Source organism: Channa argus, chromosome 2, assembly GCF_033026475.1.
Source record: "Channa argus isolate prfri chromosome 2, Channa argus male v1.0, whole genome shotgun sequence".
Lineage (NCBI taxonomy): Eukaryota > Metazoa > Chordata > Actinopteri > Anabantiformes > Channidae > Channa > Channa argus.
The window spans coordinates 30,137,029-30,156,720 of NC_090198.1; the positions used below are offsets into that span (position 1 = coordinate 30,137,029).

General features: G+C 39.3%; 1 protein-coding gene across 2 annotated transcripts; it reads left to right on the forward strand.

Moving 5' to 3' along the window:
- The first annotated feature begins 336 nt into the window (after positions 1 to 336).
- LOC137107603 (up-regulator of cell proliferation-like) lies at positions 337 to 9,677 on the forward strand. 2 transcript variants are annotated; one of them, XM_067491334.1, is made up of 3 exons: positions 341 to 429; positions 4,044 to 4,132; positions 5,051 to 9,676. In XM_067491334.1, the coding sequence occupies exon 3, from the start codon at positions 5,080 to 5,082 to the stop codon at positions 8,680 to 8,682; it is 3,603 nt and encodes a 1,200-aa protein (XP_067347435.1). In that variant the 5' UTR covers positions 341 to 429; positions 4,044 to 4,132; positions 5,051 to 5,079; the 3' UTR covers positions 8,683 to 9,676. The 2 variants fall into 2 exon arrangements, with proteins under 2 accessions (XP_067347425.1, XP_067347435.1); XM_067491324.1 differs by lacking the exon at positions 4,044 to 4,132 and having other exon boundaries at positions 337 to 429; positions 5,051 to 9,677.
- Positions 9,678 to 19,692: the final 10,015 nt, after the last annotated feature.

The following is a 19,692-nucleotide window of genomic DNA, read 5'->3' on the forward strand; positions in this document are numbered from 1 at the left end:
GACTGCATTCTGATTTGTTAATAACATCTTAAGGTGACATATTTCCTTGTACAGAGTCAGAAGAGGAAAAACTAAATCAGGTTTAGAAACCTGTTGTTCCACTGCACTGAATGCTTTCGCTTTCTATGATCAGTATAAATACCACCTGACACAAAAAGCTCCAGATTCTCCTGTTGCCTGATGTCAAGTGAGTTTTATAAAACTTTCTACAATTAACAATTTGGTACTTTTTTTAGGTTTTCATCCAAACATATTGCAATCACATGCTCATACTTATTCTGAGAGCTTTATACTGAAATTGCACATAACTGTCCAATCAATAACTAAACGTGCAGTATCTTCTTTTTCGTTTAGGTTTTTAAGCCCAGAGGAGTTCAGGAAAAAGCAAGAGCACTTCTAAAATGAACACAGACAAACCAGAGGTTACAGGTACATTCTCAAAATACTTCATATGCCTCAGAACTAATGTAAAAATTAAAATGAATATGTAATTTGAGCATCTAGGCCAGTAGACACAGCTAGATGCAAGGAAATGATTATATATATATATATATATTTGTAATCATACATAAATACATATACACATATTTAAATGAAAAATTGTAATTTATGTGAATCATTGTCAATGAATTATTGCCTTTTAATTTAAATATGAAACTCATTACTGGTGACTGACGGAGCTCTGCTGTCATTCATAGTACTGCATATAAGTCATAACATTGTTACCTTCATCATTGATACCTGTTAAATTTAAGGCTCATTGAATTCAGACATCAGTCACTTATATGTTAATGTTCTTCGGGGCTTCACTATGATGGGGAGACCATGATACACAGGTGATACATATCATACTCTCAAGGTTATTCTAGTTACAGTTTAAATATTATCAACTTGTATTTGTATATTGTATTTACAATATTGTATTTGCACTTTTGTATACATTTTATAATCTAATGGTCATGATAGGTCAACAATTTAATCCTAGACAATTTAAACAGCCCACATTTTAAAAGTTAACACAGTGAATATTTAAACCGTTTACTGCACTTCCTTTCATGCACAGGCATCAATATTATGATGGGTTTTCAATAAGTAACCCATATATTTACCTTAAAAAAGTTAATTAACAGACTCACTCTGAGTTGCTCTTTGCATTTTCAGTGAAACAACTGATGCACGCATCCAGCAGAGTTTACAATTTCAATTATTGCATGTCACATTTGAATTATTTATGCAAGTCTAAATGAACAGATTAGATTCCATTGACAGCACTTGCCCAGCAGTAATAGAACTGGATCATTGTCTTGAAAAAACTGATCTGAGGTTTGGGCTGTTGTTTGGTAACACAGTGGTTCTTTCTGTGGTACTTTTCTGGTTTACATTCACTTAACCAAGTTAATGAAAATCTGTGTGCACTGCATGTCTGATTTCTCCTCCGGTGTGTGTGTGTGAAGGGGAGGAGGGGTTATCGCTGCAGAGTAAGAGCACATGCAGAGAGTAGAGGGGAGAGGAAACACACAGTGCCTCGTAAAAGTCTAAATCACTTTCTCTTTCACTGACTTTTTGACTTTGTGTTAGTTAAAGTTTCTGTCGGACCTCAGAGGGACTTCATTTTACAAATGAGGCATTGCCTTTAGCGATTTCTGTTTTCTTTCCAACACATTATTGTTTCCTGTAATTACTTTGACAGTCCAAAATAAGACATATTAAAACTCTTCTCTCCCAAAAGAATGTCAATGTCTATTCAAACAACTTGATGTCCTTTTAACAATGGCCCTTGGTGGCTGGGTGGGGGATTCGAAACCACTGCCTTCTGCATCCCAGCCCTATATCCACGGTCAAACAGACACAGACCTGAACCTAGATTAATATAGTTAATGTTCACCCTGAGGGTTTTGATTTGACAAAATGTATTCTATTAAAAATTGTCCAAAACTAAAGTTAAAGACATAAAAGAACCTTCAAATTGAACTGTATTACATAGCTAATGTATTTATATTAGCATATTGACATTATTATTAATTACCAGACATCTTCTCCATCATAGTTTTCCCTTTTAATGGTAAATGGTAAATAGCAGCTTATATAGCGCTTTTATCCAAACCTGGGGTTCAATGTCTTGCCCAAGAACACTTTGACATGTAGGCAGGAGCGGGGATCAAACCACTGACCCTGTGGTCCATGGTCAACAGCCTTACCAACTGAGCTACAGCCGTCACAGCGCCGCACCACCTTTTAAAGTATCTTGTCTATATGTCGGTTAAAATTCTCAGTCATCCAGGTTTGGTTATCTGAAGATTGAATGATATCAACTGGACTTCTTTTCCTTGGTTAGAAACATTTTCCTCGTCTTTTCAAGTGTGTGTCATAGCTGGCACAGTTCCTTAAGTGTGAATAAAGTGTCTGGGAAATCCCTGTTATATCCTCCAGATTAGGCTTTGTTTCACCCTGGCCTGAATAGTCGCGAGTGTTTGTCTCTGTGTGTTGGTGGGTTTAAAGTGAACAGGAATTTGGTGTTTTCTGAAGATCCATTTGTGTTTCTCTGACACTCCAGCCATGTAAGGAATCACCAGGTTTTTCTATGACTCCGAGTCTCTGTTCTTGCCATAGCAGTGACTCTGATCTGTGTTGCCCTGGTGACCACCTGTCTCGCTTCACTCTGTCTGTGCTCTCTCCCTCCCTGCTACTCTACCTAATCAGTCACAACTCAGCTCACCTGTTGCCTCCCCTTTATATGCCCCAGTCATCTACTTTTTCTGTGACAATGTTTTCCTGTCTTCTGAAAGTTTTACCTGTTGTTTTTTCCTTCTAAACATTGGGAAACAACAGCCTTGACCGAATGCTGAGTTTTCATTTTCTTTTACTTGCTACTTTGTGCCCCTAACCAGTGTTTTCAATTCTCTTGCCTCTCCTCTCACTCTCTCATCTACTTTCTGCAGACATGTCATCCGCGCTAACGTAAGCACACATTCCCGCAATATTCTATGTTTATGTCAAGACAAGCCTTACTCACTTCTGCCCTCCCTCTTAGATCTCTATGTCGTAGTCTGTTACCTCCTGGCTTCCCTCTGTAGTCCTCACCTCTGCTCCCTGCCACACTATCCACATCTTCTCAGCAATATTATCTCTATAATTTGCATTTTACTGCCTTCCACTCCCTTGTCAGTCCTACCTTAATGTCTGGGTCCCACTAACCATGTTAGTTCTGTCCTTCATCCTTCTGTTGGATCTGGAGGCCACTACCTCACCTTTATTGCCTTATTGCGATTGTTTTTTTGCTCTTATTTTTTATTTTTTTTTGTATTTTATTTCTATTTTTCGTCCTATTTTTATTTTACTTTACTGTATGAAATTTAGTGTGGACGGCAAAGTAAGAATTTCATTGTGCAGGGAAACCTGCTTTCTGTCTGTGCATATGACAATAAACACTTTGAATCTTGAATCTTGTTTAAGGCCCACTTAGGATAACTGCAGGCCTTGAGAGCTGTCCTCAGATGTCTATCCTCCTTCTTTTTGGCTTCAGAGGCGGTGAGAATGTTTTCTGCCCTGTGGTGCAGGGTCCTGATGACTCCTAGTTTGTGTTGTAGTGGTTGGTAGGAGTCAAACCATAGGTACTGGTCCATGCGTGGGTCTCCTGCAGATTTCTAATTCTAGGTTGCCACAAGTCCCTGTTTTAACTGTGCAATCCAGGAAGACCCGTCTTTTGTCATTGGTGTCCTCCCTGTTGAACTTGATGGTGTCAACTGCATTTATGTGGTATGTGAAAGCCAATGTGTCCAACTAGCATTGATAGGATTGGGGTTAATTCTGCTGACAGTGAGTCTGAATGGGGCTCCTTCCTTGTGCATCTTGGGAAGTACATACATCCAAGGGGTAGCTTTGCCTGAAAAAAGGGGGTGGTAGGTCACCCTACTGATGGCGTGGTCTCTTTCCAGCAGTTTAAAACAGTCTATAACGTTTTTCTTGTAGTTGCTGGTGGGATCTCTTTTCAGCTTCTCATATATGTGATGGTCCTCTAAGAATGTTTTCACTTTATTGTTCAGGACAACTGTGCACCTTTGTCAGCAGGCAGAATGAGGATGTTTTCATGCCAGCTGAGAGCTGTCAGGACCTTTCTCTCCTGGGTGTTGAGGTTTGTTGGTGGCGGTTGATCATTGGTTAATGCTGCATACATTTCCAACCGGAGTTGCTCTGCCTCCGCAAAAGGCAGATTGTTGTTCCAGATGGTGGAATTATAAAGACTCATAATATTTTAGTTGTTGGTGTTTAAACTCAAGTAAGAAACTGTTTACAGTTTATTAGAAGTCTGTATATAAATTTTTATCATTGTATGTTAATTACAAAGTTTGAATTTACATATAATGTGCATACTCAGTGCATGTAGTAATGTCACTCAGTTTGAGTTTTTGGCTTGTAACGTAAGTGTCTGCTGATATTTTTATTGTCTGACATTTGTTTGAGGAAATTGCAGAAGTAGCCAACATATTACTGTTCACAATCCTTTTATATGATTATATATACAGAGTTACAGTGTTTTTTCAGGATTCTGGCTGCAAGGCTGGACAAGAAGCAAGGAAACAAATATGGGCCAGAACTGGGTCAAAGGGGAAGACTAAAAAAAAACTAAAACAAATTATAAAACTTACAACCCAAATAAAAGCTGGGACTTTTTCTAAAATGTAAAAAACCTAAAATCTGTGATTTTTGCATTTGAGTCAATCTTTATCTCAAAAGTGTGTGTGTGTGTTTGTGTATATATATATATATATGTATATATATATATATATATATATATATATATATATATATATATATATATACATACGTATATACGTATGTATATATAAAAAGGTTAACATTTTCACCTAACAACTTTGTGTTTGCTGAAAATTTGCCAATTTTAAAGTTTGATGCCTGACTAACCAGTTTCCAACTTTTCTACAATACATAGACAAATGCACATAGAGCCAAACATATAAAGCCAAAGAAGATGGTTAATGTATGTGTGGAATTTTTTTTCTTAAGTGATCATTTTGTTTGTCTTTCGTAGCCCTGCTCAACTTTCTCTCTAAACTTGGAATGCAGAAATTTTATCCCAACCAGCTCACCCTTCAGTTTCTCTTGGAAATCAACAAAAACAGCATATATGATGAAGAAGTTGAATCACTGGGGAAAATAACATCATGTTTTCTCAGGAAAATCTTTAAAATTAATGTTGGATGCAGGAACTGTATAGATTTATCAAATGATGGAGAAAACGATGATCTAAGTGACTTTGACTTTTCCACTGCTGATGACTGTACAGACAATGTTAACCCCCTCGACGTCACAACAGCAGTCTTTCTTTGTGCTGACAACTTCCTACAACAGGAATTGGCTGTCAAGATGTCGATGTGTCAGTTCCCTGTCCCCCTTCTGTTGCCCCATGGCAATAACAGTCAGTGTACCCTAATGCTGTGGGCTCTCAGAGACATTGTCAAAGAGTGGTGTCCACATGTTCTGTCTGAATCAAAAGGGTTTGTTGAAAAAAACGTTGTCCAAGCAAATATGCCATTCTATTCTTTTGTCAGACTGAAAAACTGCAGTTTATCAAAGTCTCAGGTTTTGAATCATGTTCTCAGTCATGGAAAATATGATACCAATACCTTCTTAAACAAAGAAATGAAAGGAGGAGCAACCACAAAGAAAATAGCTTATGGATTGGTAGAAGTTTTCTGGTTCCTTCCTACTGGTACCAAAAATCTGGACATTTTTCCAGAACCACTTGCCTTCGCCAATCTGAGAGGAGACATTTGTGAGTCACTTGCACAATTCAAGTTTCTTTTTGAAGTGTCAACTGCTACCTTTGTATTCCTGGACAAAGTTGAAAAGGAAGAGCAGGCCATTCTGACTTCAGTTCAAGATGTGAGATCTAAACTCTTTTTGGTTGTTAATCGCAAGAAAGGAAATGACAAAGAGGATATGATGTCTGTCAAGACAGTGGTAAAAAAAATGGAATTGTCAAACAGCAGGATAAAATCCAAAAACCCAAAGGAAAATGTTGCAGAGTTTTCAGAGAAACTTTGTGGATCCATCAGGAAAACACTGACAAGTGGAGGAAACACAGTTAGCATTGAAAACATGCTTGACAAAGCTGTTGAACTTGGACTGTCTGTGGATGAAAGCACAAGTTATGACCAGAAGAAAGCAGCTGAGGAAACAACAAATGGAATTGATGTAGAGAGTATATTGGACTATAAGAAACAGCAACTTCCTTTGCAAGGAGTTAAATGGAAAAGATTATCACAGTTAGAAATGGAAAAATGCAGGTTAAAGAAAACTGGTGATGACAAACTGGATGAATATAAATTCCAGCTACACACGGAAAAACAACAGATTAAAGAGGATTTTGGAAAACAGAAACAATCCACAGCCATGAAGTGTTTTATTGAACATTTATCCAAACGTGACAGAGAGAAAAGAGATTTTTTTCTTAAATGGATGAAACTCAAGCTTAATGCACATTTGCTGTCTGACAGTCAACTACCTTTACTGCGTAATAAACTGAGAGAACACTGGGACAAAAACGAAAAAGATGTGAAACTCATAGCAGAGTTAGAAAAAGCTCTGCTGGACAGCTCTTTAGGAATAGAACACTACATGAGAGAGATGGGACTGATCTACGAGTTCTCTGTTACCAGCTCAGAAACAACTGCTGATGAAATCTCTCGTCTCCCTGGCATTGCTGCTGAAATGCTGCTGGATGGACATCCTTTAGAGCTGTTGGATGGAGATGCCTCCAACATCCCAGAGAGATGGGTGACAGACGTGCTGATGGAGCTTCACAAGAAGGTTGGGGGGAAGAGCAGACTGTTGGTACTGACTGTGCTGGGTGTTCAAAGTACAGGGAAGTCAACTCTCCTCAACACCATGTTTGGGGTACAGTTTCCTGTCAGCAGTGGCAGATGCACAAGAGGAGCTTATATGCTCTTCATCAGAGTTGGAGAGGACATGCAAAGTGACTTGAACTGTGACTTTATAGTTCTCATTGACACAGAGGGTCTGAAGTCTCCTCTTTTGGCCCAACTAGAGGACAGTTACGAGCACGACAACCAGCTGGCAACTTTTGTTATTGGTTTAAGTGATGTTGCCGTGATCAATGTCGCAATGGAGAATTTAGCAGAAATGAAAGACGTCCTGCAAATTGCAGCTCATGCATTTCTGAGAATGAAACAAATTGGTAAAAAGCCAGTTTGTCATTTTGTTCACCAGAATGTTGCTGCAGTTTCAGCTCATGCAAAGACTATGATTGAAAGGAAACATCTCTTGGACCAGCTCAATGAAATGACTCAAATTGCAGCTGAAATGGAAAATATTCCTCATATTGAAGCTTTCACAGATGTCCTGGACTATGATGTAGAAACAAACAACTGGAACATCCCAGGACTCTGGCATGGAACCCCACCCATGGCACCGGTGAACACAGGTTACAGTGAAGCTGTAGCAGATTTCAAGAAAAATCTTTTGAAGACAATGAAAAGAGACAGAAACAATGAAATCTCACAGATCCCAGAGTTTATAATATGGATAAAAAGTCTCTGGAAAGCAGTGAAATATGAGAACTTCAGCTTCAGCTTCAGAAACACGCTTGTGGCTAATGCTTATGACAACTTGTGCCAACAGTTCTGTGAGTGGCAGTGGGAGTTCATAAAAGAAATATTTTCCTGGCAGAAAACAGCCCAGTTAGAAATCAACAATGCTGACACTGAATCTCACCTTCAGCATTTAAATGAGTTGGTTGAGTCAAAGAAATCTGAGGTTTGTAAAAAAATATCAGACGAAGAAACATTAATGAAGCAGAAGCTTCGGGACTATTACAAAAAAAAAAACATGCACATTAATCTGATCAGGAAATACAAAATTGACTTTTTCAACAGCATCAGTTGTCTTGCAAATGAAATCAGACACTCAGTAAAGAGTAAAATGGATCAAACTCTTCACTTGAGAACATTTTCTAAAGAGCTTCAGGACAAAATGAGTAAATACAGAACAGTGATTGAAGATCAGGTGATGAAACTTGTGAGTGACTGTAAAGAGTCAAAACTGTCTGATGAAGAGCTGAGAGAGAAGTTTGAAAGGATGTGGACTAAAGAAACTGAAAATGTGACTGATTTGAAAGTACAAAACATATGTGAAAACATCATCATGCAGTTAAGAAAAAGTTTCCTGAATCGTAAGGTCAATGAGTTATTTGAGAACATTGGAGACCTGAAGGAAATTGGGAAGAGAGGATTTGAGGTCAGGACTGAGCATAAAAAAGAAATAGAATTTTTATCCTGTGTCTCTGCTGGAAGAATTGAGGAAATTCAGGAAATAGCCGATAACATTATTGAATCTTGCAGTCGATTTGTGGTTGATGTAGCAAAGACAAACACAGATTATCACGAGTCTTTCATTAAGGATCTTCTAGACAAAGTGGATGAATCACTTAAAAAACACAAAAAGCTTTGGAACATCAAGTTTGAGTTTGATGTGAAGCTTCACATGTGTGGCATTGCCTCCAGAGAGTTCCTGAAAATGCACAAGAAATTCTTGTCAGACAATGATCCTCGAGCTCAGCTGGAGAAGTTCAAGACTCAGTACTTGTCAGAATTTCTTTATTTATATAAACTGAGATCAGCAGACAAGAGAAGTCGTAATTGACACAAATGTATCAAACTTGCTGTGGAAAATTACATCAATAAATCTTTGGGAAGAGACACAGTGGATTAAATGTTGCCACTCAACAAAGTATATTCCCTTGTTCTTTTTTTTTGCATAAAATTGTAAAAGAGTTGCTGCAAAATGAAGACTAGAAGTATTGTCAAGTAAGTTAGTAATGAACCCTGACTGGATAATTCAGCACATCCTGCAAAAAATATTACAGAACAGGACTTTGTACACATTCAAAAGGACGTTGATTCCAAAAGTATCAGGAACAAACACTGAAAGGCTCAAACGCTGTCTGGGACATGAATGAGACAACAAAACTCTTTCCACCCTACACTGGAACAAAATGGAATGTAAACTTTGTATATGATCAAAGCACTATTTTCATAAAAGGTTAAAGGCCTCAAAAAGACAAATCAAAATAAAGATACAATAACATTATGAACTCACATATATTTATTTCTATTAGAAATTGGTCTCAGCCTTGTTGATGATGATTAAAAACATGAACATTACACAATCTTATTATGAAAGAATACAGTATGTGATATTTTTTATTTTGAAATGTTAATTTTTTATGTATGTCTTTGATGCAAATAATTAGTTTTCATGCTCACCTAGACCCAGAGCTCCACTCTGGTCAAATATGACGAACTTCTGACAGTATGTTGGTAAAATGATGTCAGGTTGAGCAAGTTGCAAACTGTAACAGAAAAGCAAGTTTTGTCAGACATTTAAACATTTACTAAAATAATTTGTGTGTGATGATTATTTGAGCGTCACCGCCTTCTTTGTGTTTTTCCAAAGTTTCTCCCTGCAAGTCTAATCATGATTAGTGAGCAGAATAATTATCATGCTGTTGCTTTTTATGTACTGAAAAAAAATCACACTTAAGTGACTGTGTTGTAAGAAAATATGTTCGAAATATTGATTTATAGTATGACACTTGTACGTAATAGGTTCTTGCTAAATTTGTTTGCATATTCTATTCCAATAAAACTATGCAATTTCACAGTTTTTTTATAGCAGATCTCTGTTGTCTTCCACATATGCAGGACATGTCGCTCTCACAGAAAGGAACACCTCACCCACCACTAGCTCTATCTCTCTTGCTCTGTAAAACTGCCAGTCTGCAGTCAACAAGGCTGATTTCACTCCAACAGTCAACCTGGATCTGAACAGAACATGGCCACCCCAGTTGCACTCTCCACAAAATGTATCTTTTTTCACACTTCTCGCCAATCACGACACCGAATTTTTTCCAATTCAACTTTATTTATATAGCAGAAGATTATATAACAGAAGGGAAATTCTTACAGAAATGTCTGTAATACCCGTTAAACCCAAGGAAATGTCGCAGCTCTCTCCTGGTGGTTGGCATTGAAAATTCCACAATAGCAGAGATCTTAGCATCAGCAGGGCACACCTTCCCTATCAAATCAATTTCAATTCAACTTTATTTATATTGCGCCAATTCACAACAAAGTCATCTCAAGGCACTTTACAGAATAAAGTCAAGACTATAAAGATGTGTAGAGAGAACCCAACAATTTCCCCTTGAACAAGCCATAGGCAACAGTGGAGAGGGAAAAACTCCCTTTAACAGAAGAAACCTCCAGCAGAACCAGGCTCAGGGTGGGCGGCCATCTGCCTTCAATGGTTGGGGTGAGTGGAAAGTGAAGAGAGAAAAAAAAAAGAAGCAACAAATGCATCAACAAGACATCAGGCAGGTTGGTAGGACCAGTAGCTGCACACTGGAAGACACACAGCTCTAAAGCCCGGGGACACCTGCAGAAAGGGACAGAGAGAGGGAGACAGAGAAGGACAAAGACAACTACAGGAGAAAACACACATTTAATGTCATACAGTGGTGAGAATTGTGGGGTGAGAGAAGGGGAGAGAGGGTCAAGAGGAGGAAAGGAGCTCAGTGCATTGGGGGGTGGGTCCCCCAGCAGTCTAAGCCTATAGCAGCATAACTATAACTAACTATAAGCTTTATTAAAAAGGAAGGTTTTAAGCCTGGACTAAAAAGTAGAGAGGGTGTCTGCTTCCCGAATCTGAACTGGGAGCTGGTTCCACAAGAGAGGAGCTTGATAGCTAAAGGCTCTGCCTTCCATTGTACTTTTGGAAATTCTGGGAACCACAAGTAGGCCTGCATTCTGAGAGCGAAGTGGTCTACTGGGATGATATGGATATTACAGTTCAACGTGTGACTGGAGGAGGTGGGGATCAAACCAACAACTGTGAGACTGGTGGACGACCGATAGTGAGGCAGCAGAATTGTCAACAAGATAATCTACTTGTGCAGGAGTAACATTAAGGAGACTACTTTCCATTGTATTAACATATGGTGAAGCAAATGATGAAAGAATTGTTTCTTTAAATTTGTTCACAGCATTTTCAGATAAACATCTGCTATAGTGGAATTTTTCCCTAACTGCTATATAGTCTGTTATTGTAAATTCAAATGTTATTAAAAAATGGTCAGACAGAAGAGAGTCGTGAGGAAATATGGTTAAATTATCCGCTTCAATTCCATACGTAAGGACAAGGTCTAACGTGTGACTAAAACAGTGAGTGGGTTTATTTACATTTTGGGAAAAACCAATTGAATCTAATAATGAATTAAACGCAGTGCTCAGGCAGTTACTGTCAGCATCTACATGAATGTTAAAGTCACCCACTATAATGACTTTATCTGTACTAAGCACTAAATCCGATAGAAAATCCGAAAATTCAATCAAAAACTCTGAATAAGGGACTGGAGGACGGTACACGATAACAAATAATAGTGGTTTTTGAGTTTTCCAGTTTGGGTGTGAAAGGCTAAGAGTAAGGCTCTCAAATGAGTTATAACTATGTTTAGGTCTAGGAATTATTGATAAGCTAGAATGGAAGATTGCTGCAACACCTCCACCTCAGCCTGTGCTTCTAGGAACATGATAATTAATATGACTTGGGGGGGTCGACTCATTTAAACTGACATATTCTTCCTATTCTTCCTGACATATTCACTGTTGATAAGACTGCAAATACAGTCTTATCAGCTGTTGGTAAACTTGTAATAAACAAGACCAGTCACTATGAGTACATTATTTTTATCTAATGTTTCTGGCCCATTTTTATCATTTTGTTTACTAGAAGAGTTTTGTTTTTCATGTTTCATGATGCACCAAAAATATGCTGACTTATGGTGTGTATTGTGTGTAGTGAAATGTTAATATTCTACAGATGAAATATTTTTAATGATAAAAACAAAATTTGTGACAAATGAATATATCACATGGCATCTCAGTGTCTTCCGGTAACTCTATGGTTTTGCTTTACCAACCAGTCATAGTGGTTTGATAATAACCTGTTAAGTTAACGCAGTTTCACTGAACCTCAAAAGGGAAATAACATTCCCTATGATCATTAAAAATGCCACACTGGACACTGCCGCCCGAGAGCATCCTGTCAACTGTGAGGTAAGTTTCAGAGAAACATTATAGGCTAAAGCTATTTTACTGTTTTTTACTTGTTCTGTCTTCAAAATTTTTCAACCATTTACTTGTGGTTTACTTATAGAAAAGTACTTTAATCTTAAACTGCACATAATTGTATCCTATCAATGACAGATTACTAATATGCATTATATGCAGTGTTTTTTAATTTTGTGTTATTGTATTCTGTATTATTATTATTATTATTATTATTATTATTATTATTATTACCTTTTTACTTCAAAAGAGAAGCCAAAACCAAGCCAAGACTTCAGATTGTTCAGAGCTCAGCAGCGAGGCTTTTAACTGGAACCAGTAGAAGATCCCACATCACACCGGTTTTAAATTCTCTGCACTGGTTACCAATCAAATTTTAGAATTGATTTAAAAATTTTGGTCCTCACTTATAGAGCCCTTCATGGCAACGCTCCTGAGTACATTTCTGACTTGTTGACTGCTTATGGCTCCTTGAAAGCATTGAGGTCATCCAAAGCCAAAACAAATTTCATTGTACCAGTGTATAGTGACAGTAAATACTATCCTATTCTGTCTTATTCTGATTTCTGGAACTAATTTACTGTGAAACACCAAGTCATCACCAACCATGTCTGGTGTGAACACAGGACGAGGGCTTGCAGTTACTTTTACTTATTTATATACTGACAAGACAGACACTAATTCGATGGGTGCTCAGGTGATTGGGTGCCCATGGGAAATTATGTGGTGAGGATAAAAATTTGACTGTAATCTGCAGTTTCCCATGTTCCCATCACTCAGTTAAAAACATATTAACATATTAAAAAGAGTTGAAGTTGGTGTTCGTATACTTAAAACAGATTATTTCACCAATCTTATATCTGCGAATAAGAAAAATCGTAAAGTCCTGTTTGATACCATTAAAAATATTGCAGCTGACTGTAATAGATTTTTACATTTCTTTGTTAGTATAGTGCAGGACATCAGGGACAGAATTTCTCCTTCCTCGCACACCTATACTAGAGGTTCTCCTCTCCACTCTTGGTCCTGTTTTTCTCCTGTCAGCCTACAGGACATTAAGGTTTTATTAAAAAAGGTGAAACCTTCTTCTAGCCCCTTTGGCATTGTTCCAACAACTTTACTGTTAAACACTACTGATTCGCTTGGTCCTTGTGTGGTAAATATGATAAACTTTTCTCTTTCTACTGGCACGGTCCCCTCCTTTTTAAACAAGCTGTAGTGAACCCCATTCTTAAAAAGCCAAACCTGGATCCTTCTGACCCTTTAAACTACAGGCCCATATCTGAACTGCCTTTCATGTCCAAAATTTTAGAAAAAGTGGTAGCCCAACAACTTTCCACTTATCTGCATCATCATCAAATCTTGGACAAGTTTCAATCAGGTTTCCGAAAAATGCATTCAACAGACACAGCCCTTCTTAAAGTGTCAAGTGACATTTTGTTGGTGGCAGTACAAAGTGTTGGTTTTATTAGATTTAACCTCAGCGTCTGATACAGTTGACCATAACATTTTGCTAAATTGTCTCCAAAATGTTATTGGTTTGTCTGGGTCTGTACTTCAGTAGTTTTCATCATATCTCACTGATAGAACTTTTTCTATTGTGATAAACGAGATCACGTGTGACACTATGCCTCTTTCATGTGAAGTACCACAGGGATCAGTTTTAGGTCCCTTGTTGTTTTTATTGTATATTTGCTCGGATAATTCAGTGTTTTAAGCATGTGTCTTATCACTTATATGGTGATGATATTCAGTTATATTGTTCTTTGAGGGAGTCTGAGTTTCATTTGATGTGTAGCTTGTTGGAATGTCTGTCTTGTATTAATAAGTGGTTGGGCAGAAACTACCTTCAACTAAATCTAAAAAAGACAGAAACTTTGATAATTGCCCCAGATAAGAAAATTCCACAGATGAGGGAACATGTTGGTTCTTTTGGGTCCTCTGTTCAGTCAAGCCTCAGGAACCTAAAATGAGGAAAAGGTTGTCCAATGTAGATTTAGAGATGATCATACATGCTTTTATCTCATCTCGTTTGGACCATTGTAACTCACTCTTTACTTGTCTTAACAAACGTGTTTTAAATAGTCTTCAGATTATTCAGAACTCAGCAAAATTGATTTTAAAATTTTGGTCCTCACTTATAGAGCCCTATATGGCAACGCTCCTGAGTACATGTCTGACCTGTTGACACCTTATGACTCCTCGAGAGCATTGAGGTCATCAGGTCAAAATCTGCTTGTAGTCCCTAAAACCCATTTTAAAACTTGGGGGATCTTTCTTTTCAGTCTGTGGCTCCCAGACTGTGGAACGCACTGCCCCTGACCCTGCGTGTGGCTGACTCCGCTGATTCTTTTAAAAAGCAACTGAAGATACTCTTCTTCAGACAAGCTTTTAGGAGACTGGGCTCTTATAGTTGCATCTTGGTTGTACTTGTGTTTTAATTTATATTTGAAGTTTTATTGTCTCTAACATCTTCCCTTTTTTACATTTTGTAACGCACTTTGTGATTTTATCTTTGAAAGGTGCTATAAATATAAATGTTACTTACTTTCTTACAAGAATGTGCTAAGATGTAGTGCTGAAAATTGTGACATTTGGATCAAATTTATACATTTGTATAAACTGACCTAAATCTAATTTGGGACATTTTTGCAATAAAAAGTATAAATTCTTTATAAAGCAGCAGTCCTAGGACCACAATTACAACAGGTTTAAGCCTCCATCAGATTCCCAACTATTATAGTTGTAGTGGGACAGGTTGGAACAGGTTGTTCCTAGTTGCCAGACTACAGGCCATGAAGATCATTGTTGTCTCACCTTGCAGAGTTTACTGTGCTGAAAATGTGGCTGCCAATTTCTCTCTCTGAGCCTTTGAACCCATAACTTAAAATCTCAGTTTTGTTCTGATTAAGCTGTAAGAAGTTCTGACATCCAAGCACTAATGTCTAAAGTACATTTCAAAAGGGGCAGTGGGTTTGGGCGACTGTGGTGCTGGAGGTAGAGTGGTTATCCACCAATCCCACAGTTCTTGGTTTGATCCCGGGCTCCTCCAGTCACATGTTGAATTGTCCTTGAGCAACACACCGAGCCCCAACTTGGTTTCTCCTGGTGAGTGTTGACCAGCTGCATAGCAGCTCCCCCGTTGAGGATAGATTATTAGTTCGACGTCACTTCCGTAGTTTCCAAATCGCGGTCTGTTCAAACTGTGTACACGTTTTCACGCAGTTGCAAGAAACCATCAAACTTTTGGAAAATGAACTAAGCAAAAAAAATGAACTTATCTTGGGGTTTTCCAACGTTGCCACCACACAAGCGAAGCACCTCGCAGCTCCTAATACCTCGAGCTACATGGAACAAAGAGTTTCTATTCACCCAGCTATTTGATGACACGCTGCCGTGGACTGGCCCTGTTGCTTCCGCTGGAAACGCGATGCCAACCCGCGGCCTTCTGGCCCTGTCGGACGACCAATGGCCTGTCCCGACACGGGCCTGCTCCTCGCCGCTGACACAGGAGGCCTGGATCCCGGCTAAAAGGAGACATCGGACGACACCTGCTGCAGCTAATCTTGTCAACCAATCCATTGGACCACCTTCTCCGCTCCAGATGGATAACCGTTTCATTATTCTTGAGGAGCTGGAAAGGCCGACTTCCCCGGCGGCGGCGGTTCCCTGTGACTCCCTGCCCTGTGAGATACCACACGGCTCCACCTCCCGTGGGCAGCGAGGTCGGGGCCTCGCCAGACCAGACGTGCCACTACCACCAACACTATGCCTCCAGAGAGGAATCCACATGCTCCTCCTCGGCGCACCTCTCCACCGCACCGTCCTCCCGGTCCGACCATGGTAATTATTGGTGACTCCATCGTTAGAGAAGTCCGCTTAAAATCAGCTAAAACGTTTTGCTTTCCTGGAGCCACAGTCACTGACATAGCAGAGAAAATTCCAAACCTGACTGAAAAACATCCTACGGCAACAAAAGTAGTGATACACGTTGGCACAAATGACACCAAATGCCAACCATAAGTCTCCGTACACGGACTCTTTTACGTGGACAATTTCAATCTTTTCTGGGATCACCCTGAGTATTTCAAGCAAGATGGACTGCACCCGAACTTTCTGGGATCACGGATGTTGACTGAGAACATTGTCCACAGCATCTCAGTCTCCGGAGACTGACTGAAAACACCTGTGGCTCTGATGTGCTCACCTCTCCTGCATCTTCCGCTCCAACACCCGACAACATCCACAGGTATAAACAGCCCGAGATATTTATAGAATCTGACGTTACCAACAGACAAAATGCAGCTGTTATGGATTCTAATTTTTCACCCAGGGAATATTATTATTTTGCTGAATGTTATGATCTTAACCAAGCCCTCGTCCTGTGTTCACACCAGACATGGTTGGTGATGACTTGGTGTTTCACAGTAAATTAGTTCCAGAAATCAGAATAAGACAGAATAGGATAGTATTTACTGTCACTATACACTGGTATAATGAAATTTGTTTTGGCTTTGGATGACCTCAATGCTTTCAAGGAGCCATAAGCAGTCAACAAGTCAGAAATGTACTCAGGAGCGTTGCCATGAAGGGCTCTATAAGTGAGGACCAAAATTTTTAAATCAATTCTAAAATTTGATTGGTAACCAGTGCAGAGAATATAAAACCGGTGTGATGTGGGATCTTCTACTGGTTCCAGTTAAAAGCCTCGCTGCTGAGCTCTGAACAATCTGAAGTCTTGGCTTGGTTTTGGCTTCTCTTTTGAAGTAAAAAGGTAATAATAATAATAATAATAATAATAATAATAATAATAATAATAATAATAATAATACAGAATACAATAACACAAAATTAAAAAACACTGCATATAATGCATATTAGTAATCTGTCATTGATAGGATACAATTATGTGCAGTTTAAGATTAAAGTACTTTTCTATAAGTAAACCACAAGTAAATGGTTGAAAAATTTTGAAGACAGAACAAGTAAAAAACAGTAAAATAGCTTTAGCCTATAATGTTTCTCTGAAACTTACCTCACAGTTGACAGGATGCTCTCGGGCGGCAGTGTCCAGTGTGGCATTTTTAATGATCATAGGGAATGTTATTTCCCTTTTGAGGTTCAGTGAAACTGCGTTAACTTAACAGGTTATTATCAAACCACTATGACTGGTTGGTAAAGCAAAACCATAGAGTTACCGGAAGACACTGAGATGCCATGTGATATATTCATTTGTCACAAATTTTGTTTTTATCATTAAAAATATTTCATCTGTAGAATATTAACATTTCACTACACACAATACACACCATAAGTCAGCATATTTTTGGTGCATCATGAAACATGAAAAACAAAACTCTTCTAGTAAACAAAATGATAAAAATGGGCCAGAAACATTAGATAAAAATAATGTACTCATAGTGACTGGTCTTGTTTATTACAAGTTTACCAACAGCTGATAAGACTGTATTTGCAGTCTTATCAACAGTGAATATGTCAGGAAGAATAGGAAGAATATGTCAGTTTAAATGAGTCGACCCCCCCAAGTCATATTAATTATCATGTTCCTAGAAGCACAGGCCGAGGTGGAGGAGTAGCAGCAATCTTCCATTGTAGCTTATCAATAATTCTAGACCTAAACATAGTTATAACTCATTTGAGAGCCTTACTCTTAGCCTTTCACACCCAAACTGGAAAACTCAAAAACCACTATTATTTGTTATCATGTACCGTCCTCCAGTCCCTTATTCAGAGTTTTTGATTGAATTTTCGGATTTTCTATCGGATTTAGTGCTTAGTACAGATAAAGTCATTATAGTGGGTGACTTTAACATTCATGTAGATGCTGACAGTAACTGCCTGAGCACTGCGTTTAATTCATTATTAGATTCAATTGGTTTTTCCCAAAATGTAAATAAACCCACTCACTGTTTTAGTCACACGTTAGACCTTGTACTTACATATGGACAAGCACCAAGCTAGGACAGGAGATATACTCAACTAGTAAGTACTGTTTGAAATTTGTTTGTTGGTTTCAGAGGTAGCTGAGTTTCTGTCATTTTTCTTGAGTCTGCTGATTTAGTCTGGTTGTTTGTAATAGTTAAGAACTGTAGGTAGAAAGTTTTGCTCTTCTGGTGAAGTGGATATTTGGTCTGTTGTTGGTGGTAGTTTCAGCTTAGTAATCACCAAGCGTTCAGACCTTTGACCTAACAAAGGCACAAGAGGTAGGTTGGTTTCAACGAGGGGGCGGTTTCGGCTGTAGCCAATTAAGACCATATTTAAGGCACCTGTTGGGCTGGAGCGTCAGCGTAAGCGTCATTCCTTGTTCAGCCTCCTTGTGTGAAGACCGACGGTGTAAAGACAAGCGAGTCTACCTGCGCAAGTCAAGACCGACGGTGTAAAGACAAGCGAGTCTACCTGTGCAAGTCAAGACCGACGGTGTAAAGACAAGCGAGTCTACCTGCGCGAGTCCACCGAACGAGGACACTAGGTAGTTTATTTCAAACTTCTTCTACTTCTATTTCTCTACTTTGCTCTACATTAACCATTTCTACTCCGAAAAGCCTTTTCTTTGTTTTACTATGTGTTTTCAGCAGATCCCTGTTCTCCTTCGCAGACGTAGGACATGGCGCCCTACTAGGGGATGACATGTTTCTCACCTGCGCACTCTCACCCAGACCACTTTGCCACCAGCCTCTTTTTCTCTTGCCCTGTGGAACTGCCAGTCTGCAGTGAACAAGTCCGACTTCATTCCAGCTTTTGCTACACACTCGGCTGTTCACCTGCTTGCACTTACAGACCTGGATCACGCCACAGAACACGGCCACCCCAGCTGCACTCTCCACCAATTTTTCATTCTCTCACACTCCTCGCTCATCAGGCCGGGGGGGTGGGACTGGACTCCTCATCAATGACACCTGGAAGTTTTCCTCGACAGCACCACTCAGCAATCTGTCTTCTCTGGAATATCATCCCGTTAGGATCACAGCACCGATTGCAGTCATGGTGATTGTGATATATCGACCACCGGGCCAGCTGGGGAACTTCTGCGATGTACTAGACATGTTGCTGTCCCACTTCCCAGAAGATGGCACTCCTCTCATCGTCATGGGAGACCTGAACATTCACCCAGAGAAACCACAGGCGGCTGATGTGTTTGCTCTTGTAAACACATTTGACCTGAATCTGGTCTCCACTCCTCCGACCCACAAAGCTGGCAACAACCTCGACCTCATCCTCACCCGGAACTGCACCTGAGACAACATCTTGGTCACTCCTCTGCATGTATCGGATCATTTCTTCATTCAACTCACAGTCCTTATCCCGGGACCTTCGCAATCTCCTCCCACACTTGTAACATTCCGGCGCAACCTCAGGTCTCTCAACCCGGATCGATTCTCCTCGCTGGTCTCCCCAACTCTGCCCCCAACACAGGACCTCTCCATCTGCGATGCAGATGCAGCCACAGACAGTCTATGCAATACACTTTCATCATGTCTGGATTGTCTCTGTCCTATGTCTTCGA